Source organism: Dicentrarchus labrax, unplaced genomic scaffold (genome assembly GCF_905237075.1).
Source record: "Dicentrarchus labrax unplaced genomic scaffold, dlabrax2021, whole genome shotgun sequence".
NCBI classification, from domain to species: Eukaryota; Metazoa; Chordata; class Actinopteri; family Moronidae; genus Dicentrarchus; species Dicentrarchus labrax.
In genome coordinates this window covers 7,689,697-7,698,836 of record NW_026136722.1, presented here as the reverse complement: position 1 = coordinate 7,698,836, position 9,140 = coordinate 7,689,697, and the positions used below count along the sequence as shown (strand labels likewise).

General features: G+C 38.6%; 1 protein-coding gene across 1 annotated transcript; it reads right to left on the bottom strand.

Moving 5' to 3' along the window:
• Nucleotides 1-152: 152 nt before the first annotated feature.
• Nucleotides 153-9,075, bottom strand: slc5a11 (solute carrier family 5 member 11). The gene is made up of 16 exons (XM_051387704.1): nt 8,936-9,075; nt 7,567-7,718; nt 5,859-5,930; nt 5,550-5,654; nt 5,380-5,439; nt 5,183-5,287; nt 4,903-5,008; nt 4,710-4,790; nt 4,422-4,627; nt 3,523-3,658; nt 3,130-3,237; nt 2,872-3,022; nt 2,276-2,444; nt 1,576-1,791; nt 595-757; nt 153-507 (listed from the first exon to the last, which is right to left on the bottom strand). The coding sequence occupies exons 1-16, from the start codon at nt 8,940-8,942 to the stop codon at nt 278-280; spliced, it is 2,067 nt and encodes a 688-aa protein (XP_051243664.1). The 5' UTR covers nt 8,943-9,075; the 3' UTR covers nt 153-277.
• Nucleotides 9,076-9,140: the final 65 nt, after the last annotated feature.

Below are 9,140 nucleotides of genomic sequence, written 5' to 3'. Positions count from 1 at the left end.
TCAGTTTGTTTATCAGATGTAGTTAACTTTAAAGACAACATTAAATTCAGTAAAATGAGCTTTTATCAAAATATTTGACATAAGCATTATTTTCATGTATGTCGCCTTGATTATAAATGTTGTAAAATTGTGCGTATTCCATTTATAATCAATTCAAGGGAACAAAATTGCTCTTTCTTTATGTATAGGAGTGAAACAAAACTGGAAGGGAAAAAAAATACTGTACACAACTTTTTACACACACCATGTGTATATTGAGAGTGTCCTAACCTGCCTGTCAACCCCAGTAGCCAATAATAAAGGCAGTTACAGAGAGGCAAATGATGAGGTTGGTGTTAACAATGAGTCGTAGATGTGGTTTTTCTTCCAGAGAGCAGGCAGGCTTATCAGGTGCGGGAGGGGTCACAGGATTATCTCCTTCCTGCCTCCTCTCCATCCCACACAGCCAGTAGAGGGCAGATATCATTCTGGACTGGCTCTGGACGCTGGACACGGATGATGAAGAGGCTGGAAAAAGAGAGAGGGTGTGTGTTCACTGACGACTGACAAATGGTCAAATGGAAAAGTTTAATGGTACACAGGACAGAGACCCACCTTTCCTGTGATGACAGGCCTTTCCAATGCTGCTCTCCTGCTCTCCTATCTCATTTGTCTGACGAGTAGTCTCCTCTAAGGTCCTAGTGCTCCGCTCCACTGAAAAGACCTGTTCTTTGGGCTCCACAGGGTCAAACCTTGTGTACCAGGTGAGACGACTTAGCTGTAAAGCAAGTAAAAACTTAACTTCCAAAGCTCTAAGAAAATCTGATTTACTCTGCTGTCGTCATTTCAGAGAGTATCAGTTTATGTTTGGCTGAAACACAAAAATCGGCAAATGTACTTTTCTGAAAGACTCCAATGATGATAAATCTGGTCAGTTTTAAATCGGTGTACTGCAAATTAATATCACTGCCTTAAAGGTACCCTGAGGTGTTATTGACACCTAGTGGTGCTGCAGAGTGACTATTTAAGCAGTAGTGGTATTGAGATCCTTTACTTAAGCTAAGTACTAACTACTACTAAGTAATACTATTAATAACATCCTCTATGACTATTATACTATTCTATACAGTATTATATCATTAGATTATTATTACTAATGCATAGTACAAAATTTAAAATCAATTTTAATAATTGAAATCATGAAATGTTTTTGCATAACAAATGAAAAATGATTATCAGAATAGTCAATTACTTTCAGATCAATCGACTTATTTATTATAACACCATATTTTATGAGCTAATAATAAAGTGGCATGAAAAAAAAAGATTGAAATACTTCAGATTTGTACTTAAGTACAGCACTAAATGTACTTAGTTACTTTTCAACCCCCGGTTTATATTTAGCAGATCTTAATTATTATTATTATTTATTATTATAGATCAGTATTCTTTGTATCTTGATTAGTGGCATTAATGGACAATTGCAATGTGCCAGTCAAAGAGAAGAATACTGCAAACTGATACAAGCAGCACTTGTTTTGAAACATTCTTCACACAATCCTACAACTAAATTTAGATCTGATGAAGTTGCTTCACCTGCTCCGGCTTGGGCTCTTCTGTAGCCAGGCTGATGACAACCACCACAACCAGGGTGATGAAGGACAGCAAGATGGAGAAGTATAGGTAATGGACGTATTTCAAAACCCCAGGCCTGTCATCCTCCTCATAGCACAGGGGTGCAGGGTAAATGAAGTCTAACAACATACGGATGCAGCCCACCAACAGGCCGATAGCCAGGCCCCAGAATGCACCCTGAGGGAGGAAGAGGAGAGTCAATAATGGGCACAATCACACAATTAGTTACAGTTGTTTCAGTGCTGTTTTCATCAATCACACACATTTTCTCTAGTTGGTTCACACATGACCTTGATTCTTTGCAGTGTTGTTGCTGTCACACCACAGTGCGCGCACACACAAAAAAATGCAGACACAAAGTCACATAAATACAACTACAGAAGACACAGGCTGAGTGTGCATATGAAGTCATTTGCTGTTTTTTTTTTCATAAATCACATTTAAGTGACAAGTGCATAGCCACATATACATAAATATATACTTATTATTTCTGATTATACATTTAATAACTAATATTCTGTTGTCGGGAGTGATCTACAGTCAATGCATGCAACTGTCTCTGTGTAGAATATGACACACTGTTAACACTGATACTCTGCAGGATCTCTTTCTTCAATGTCTCAATGAATAAATAATATTCATACGATTTGTACCACCATACCTTCTCATTAGTCCTCTTCCAGAAGCAGCCCATGAGGAAGATGATGGAGACAGGGGGCTGGAGGTAGGTGCTGATGGACTGGATGTAGATAAAAAGCTGCCCACCCTGACTGGCCTGGACGACAGGAATCCACAGCACAGACACCACCACCAGCACGAGCACAAACACCCTGCACGTGAAACACAACAGTCGTGATTTTAATGGCAAATAATTCAGATCTCCGAAGACATAAACTGTATATCTGAACAGTACTGTACATTTAGTTATGAGGGGGTGTGTGTGAAGGCTAGAAAAGAAAATCTGGTAAAGTCATTACTTAGAAATATTTGGAAAGAGGAGTTTTGGTTTGGGCTTAGCATTACAGAAAAATTTAAGAATTTAATATGCAATGGTTGATTTGATCCTAAGTGCATTATGATGCAATTCCAAGAGGGAATAAAATATTCAACATGTATAAGCCTTTAACCTTTAACTTAAGACCTCAGTGGAAGAAGCAGACAGCAGGGTGGCCCTCTTTTAAGTCTCCATTAAATACACTACATTACACTTTATTGACATGTTATATATTTTGGATTATGTCAGAGGTGGTCACATACCTGCCCACAATCATAAGCTCCCACTCGGATGCACGGGATCTGAAACTCTTCCACAGATCCATGGTGAAAATGGTGCTGGCACTATTAAAGATGGAGGTCAGAGAGGACATGAGGGCAGCAATCATTACCGCCATCATCAAACCTCGCAGCCCTGGCCGGGAGAACACACAGAGATAGGCATAAAAGAAATGTATACAGTCATGTGTACATAGAGCAGAAGGCAGGACAGGAGGTGTAACAAAGGAAAAAGTCTCTCACCAGCAGGCAGCAGCTCCATGACCAGTCTGGCATAGGCAGTGTCCGTACAACCCACTGGGTTTCCACAAATCTTTTCACATAACTCAGGGTCTGCACACGCCACATCATCTACACAGTATTATTAAAACACATAACACTCAATCTCAAATATCCACAATGTGTCATTCAGTTTAATCTATATAACAGCTTTTTTAATATTAAAACTCTCAGCACACCAACATGACCTGATTGCAACCAGTGTGTCCAGTATTGAAGACCTATTCATAGATTTGGTACTTATTGTACTTACTGTGTTTATTACTATATAACAGACCCCATATATTGTTTCACATGAAATGTTTATCAAGGACATTTCCACCAGCTGTTGCTGGATTCATGAATATCATACTGTACCTGTGTAAAGTATCCTGCTGATCATGCCAGGGAGCATGATGGCAAAGAAAGGGAGAATCTTCAGATAAGCAGCCAGTAGTGAGCCGCCTTTTGCATGGGTTAGGGTCTTAGCAGCCAAGGATCTCTGCACAATCACCTGTAGAGAATCACAGACCCTTGGTTAACTCCCAGGTACCATTGGTTAATGAGTAATGAAGATATGCAGCAGTATGTAAGTGTATTTTAATAGGGGGCTGTTTAATGTGGATCAGACTGGATAAGCAATCACATATCTCGCTGTTATGACTCAGGCATTTGGCAGGTATCAAGGGTAAAGGTTTTATGTATGCAAATGTGATAGAAGGGCTAAGCTGAGAAGACAGGAAATGCTCATTAAAACTACTCTCGCCTTCTGTTGTCTCAGGTTTGGCTGGTTGGCAAACTAGCACATTGATAGGGTATAAAAGGAATTTTTTAACCTCTCTGAAAAGCAAAACATGCCAAATTCTCAATATGGGTTTTTTTTTTATGCTGACTCTTTCATACTTAACTTCAGAGGAATTTGTTAGGACACCATAAACAAGATGTAAAAGCAAAAATACACTTTCGTCTCTTATTTTAGTTAAATGAATAACATAAAATAAAGTAAAATAAAGTAAATAATGTTGATGTTATATCCATGTTGGCAACTCAGGGTACCAATATTCCCTCCCTGTGGAGATCAGGTTAGCCACCACATACTCAAATTCACAGACTGAAGCATGATTAAATGGCTTTTTATACATGCTGATATGTGATATGTGAGTTTTTAAGTTTTTAAGAGAATTTTTAAACCTACAGTACTACTTCTCTATTCTTTTTATTTAGTTTTATTTGTTAGTAAAGGTGCTACACAAAAACGTTATTTTTTATAATGGTACCTGGTCTGAACACCAGTACCACATGGAGGGAATGGACATGCCGATGATGACCCCAGGCCACGGCAGGTCAGAGTTCACTGGGTCTCTGAATATGTGGAAGGAGTCGTGTCGAGGCATGCCACAGGTTGAGTTTGGCACGCGGACTGAAGGGATGGCGTTGCCGTATCCCTCCATCAGAGCATTCCAGCCTCCGACCTCCGCAAAGCCTTAACAGGGAGACAACAGGGTCAGACAAACTGGAATATAAAGAGCTGGTGAGGATTTCATGTGCAGTCAGATTTGACTTACTAAAGCCCATGAGGGTGAGAGATCCTGCCAGCATGATAGCAGTTTGAGCAGCATCTGTGTAGATAACTGCAGCCAGGCCACCTGGGACGCAACACACAACAGCCAGTGACATACAAAACAAGCAATAAGCAGTACTGTTATGTCTATTTCTAGCAAGAGGTGTTTAAAATGGTAAGGGAATGAGGAAGGCCACCTGCTACAGTGTAGACAGCAGTGACTGACAGCAGCAGTACCACCGCCAGGTAGATGTTCCACTGTAAGGCAAGCTGAATGAACACTGCACCTGCATACATGTCCACCTAGGCAAGAGACACACACAATTGGGTGTAGATATAAGATAGACTTGACACATGCAGATGGGATTTGTTATGTGAAAACTACATAAAAGTCAAGACAAACACATGCACAAATATACTTGTTTGTCTCAACGTCAATATCAATTCCTAAAGAATTACTGTGGATTTGTGTCATACCGATATCTTTGTGAAGATGTAAATAAATAAGGACAGGACAGCAATAAATAACTGTGTTCTTCTACCACCAAAGCGCTTCTGCAAGTATTCTGGCATCGTTGTCACCTGGAGATGGGAGAGTTCATAGATTATAAAGGAATAAATACACAAAACCATGCATGTGCACATGTGTGATGTCTCATTTGTAGATGCCTCACCCCAGAGGCGATATAAATGGGCAGGAACAGCCATCCCAGCAGCAGCACCATCAGCATGCCCTGTCGATGACCAAATATCAACTTCAGACACTTTAGACTTGAAAAACAGCAACTGTGTTCAACATATTAAAACTTGTTTTTACATTAAGAGAATATATACAATCTCTTACATTCCACTCATATGCAATAGCCCCAATTCCTGCTGCAGCTCCTGACCCTGCCAGGCCAATGAAATGTCCACTGCCAATGTTACTAGCAAACAGCGAGGCACCCACCTAAATATATATGAAAGACTCCAAATCAAGATCAACTCAGTACTTCACTTTGAACTGCAGAACATTCCATCTGACTTTTGAAGTGTTTACTGATTAGAAATAAGGGCTTCAGTCTGCTCATGCTATAGTTAGTCTACACTGATAAAAAAACATATTCAAATTTAAGCCAGTAGGACTTCTCAAAAAACCTCAGCACTGACTCACCGGCCACCAGGTCATGTTCTTCCCAGCCAGGAAGTAACCATCCACCGTGCTGCGCTTCGTCCTCCACATGGACTGGCAGAAAAATTAGAAACATCTTAAAGATTACAGAAGAAATGTTGATTCACAACACCTGAGAAGAAAGTTATTGGTATCACAAACAGGATCTCCAGCTTTATATGCAGATGACTTGTTAGTCTACTTAACTGACCCTGAATTTTGCAGTTATGCAGTACAACAGTTATTTCACTTCTTGAGGATTTCGGATCATTTTCTGGGTATAAAGTACATTTGAATAAGAGTGAATGCTTCCAAATGAATGTTTAATTTAGTTTTTCTAATTGGAAAGATGTAGTTTTACATTGTTTATGACATTCCCCTACTTTGCTGATCTGCAACAAAATTAATTTTTACCTCACTCGAACTTGTTTAGGTGTGTAAGTATGTAATTTTATACAAAAACAATTTTCTTAATTTCCACCTTCCACCTAAACGCATTTGGGAATATATGTAAAACTAAAAAAAACAGGGTTATTATCATTCCTATATGATAGCCTCTTAAGTTTAGAGAATCACCCAACCCAGAAAATTGAATCACAGTGGGAGAAGGAACTAGATATTGAGTTGACAGAGGACAATTGGGAGGAAGCATTAAAATGGGTCAACTCCTCCTCATCATGTGCTATATAGCACTCATTTGCTTTAAAGTCCTGCATAGAATTTATTTCAGCAAATCCAGGCTTGCAGAGATTTACCCAGGCTTAGATACACGGTACAGCTGCTGTCATTTGTCCACAGATCAGATCCATATGTTTTGGTATTGCCCTGCACTTCAAAACTATTGGTCTTTGATTTTCAACACTCTTTCAGATGCCTCAGGGGTCCCTATTGAACATATATGGAGTTCTTGTTCTTCTCCTTGAATACAAAAAGCGATGTTATTGTATTCACAACTCTTCTGGCTTGTCTGAGGATTCTGTTAGCCTGAAAATCTCCCTGACCACCTTCACATTCTGGGTGGTCCTGTTCTGTTTTTCCCTAAATATGAAATAAGGAGATATTTGTTATCTGTGGATACTGTTTGTACTTACATCTTCATTAATTCATTCATTCCAACTATTGGGTTTGTTGAATTCATTGTGATCTGCCACTAGAGAACATCCACTTTCTACAATTGTAAGTCTTATCCCAGCTACATACAGTCTCACACTTTACAGATGTTCTGGAAAAGTAGAGCAGAAATCCAACTTTACAAACCATAGAAAGAAAAAAAGGTATTCCCTGTGTGTGTCATTGAGGATCAAACCCTTTTTGCATGTAAATTATGAAATGGTCACACTAAATCACAAGTACATCAGTATGGTTCGCGTAGATTTGAAGGCACTGATACTGGATATGTGGTCATCAAGTTGAGCTGGACAGGTTGTTGTTTATGTGTTTTATAGTCCACTGTCATCTAAGTATTGTTGCTTTCCCATGATTTACAATTCTATCTCTATTCAACAGCATGACGTTCTTTCTTTAAAAGTTCAGCATATTCATGCAGCATTGAGAAAAGTTGAATAAGAAAAAGAGCAATTCAGGATTAGCTATTACCTCTCAGTTCATAACAACCTAGAACAATGTTCCATAGACAACATTTTTTAGTTTGTCTGACAAGAAACAGCTTACTATGTTAAAATGTTTAGTGAAGGTATTGGAACATACTTACCCAGACGCCAACAGCTAGAACCAGTACAAAGTAGACAACCAGCACCACTATATCCACAGCAACCAGGGTAGCTTTGCCCCCTGGAGGGGGCGATGTAGAAGGGGGCATGCTGGTCGTCTGGCGGCCTCCTGCAAGCTCCATTCTATCCCCTGCTGTGAGAGCGAGTACAGTAATCAAATGTTTAGACTCTAGACTCTCCAAAGTCATTATAAAAGTGAACATTTATTTGACAGATATAGTTACTTTTTATGTTTTGACAAAACATGTGAGTTAATTAAATATAATGCCGTAATAAATCAAATTACCCCTACGTTTACATGTAAAACAGTTCAAATCCAGTGTTGCAAAAAGTACTCACAGTAGTACAATACAACAATGTAAAATAAATAAATAAATACTCCTATTCAGCTACTACTATTCAAAATCCAACTGTACTAAAAATACAGTATTAGAAACAAAATATACTTAAACTATTGAAGTAAAAGTGCTGACACTGCAGTAAAATGTACAATGTGACTTAAAAATAAATTATTATATATTACAATATTAGATCATTAACACTCATGCATCAATGCATAAAGCAACATTTCACTGTTGTTGCTGGTTGAGGTGAAGCAAATTCTAACAACTTCAATAACAAGATGTTTAGTTGCAGTGGTTTACAATTAAGAATCTTCCAAAGGGTCACAAGATAAATCTGAAGTCTCATATTAAATTAAAATAAACTTTGGAAGGTATTTTTGTACAGAATGAGGAGTGTAGATTTTGTCCCCTATCGATTCAGCTGGGAAGGGATCTCTTAATGGGCCGGTAGGGACGGAAGGAATGATTAAATCACTGTTACAATATACACAGGGGACACCTGATGAGTCTTGTAAGACATGAGTAAACTTGTGCTTAAAGAACATTTTCCTTAACAACTACGCCAGACAGAAGTGAAATTTTCTGAATACTTCTTCTATCGCTGACTAGATGAGAGTTGACCACCAGTTGAAACACTCAAATCTAAACTCAAAGCCAGTTTTTTATTAATTCATAAAGTAATTTGTCAGTTACTGAGGATATATTTATTAAACCTGCTCTATTGCTGTTATATGCAGTTAACTGTTGACAAGTTTAACATAAAATGCACTTTCATCAGCATGTGAAGCTGTGCAGATTTTGCACTTTAACACATCTGATGGCTTGTGTAGCACTTTGTTACACTTGCACTAGAAAGGTTTAAAAAGGTAAAAGTAAACTTTACTTATGTCCATCTTCAATAATCAGCTTTAAAAGTCCTTACAGCAATTCAGATACAAGTAAAAGCTATAGCTGTTTCAGTCCCCAGGCTGTATGTTGGACAGTATTATGTGGTCAGTAAACTCACCTTTCATAAAGTTGTCACGCTGTGTATCATTCCAGCTGGACTGCGTTTGTGCGGCCCAAACAATACAGCATGCAACAAGTTACATGAAGATGATACCAGGAATCTCCTGTTTGTCTCGAAGCTTCCTCCACTCACCAAAAGATCAAACTCCACTTTCATCTCGTGTACTACAACGGGTTTAGTTAACCTGTAAGGGATTTATTAC

Excerpts from the sequence above, each read along its gene's own strand:
- slc5a11 (XM_051387704.1), bottom strand. Across the intron at positions 4,791-4,902 it reads TGCTGTCTACACTGTAGCAG|GTGGCCTGGCTGCAGTTATC; the intron begins GTGGCCTTCCTC and ends GTTGCGTCCCAG. Across the intron at positions 1,792-2,275 it reads GGAAGAGGACTAATGAGAAG|GGTGCATTCTGGGGCCTGGC; the intron begins GTATGGTGGTAC and ends TTCCTCCCTCAG.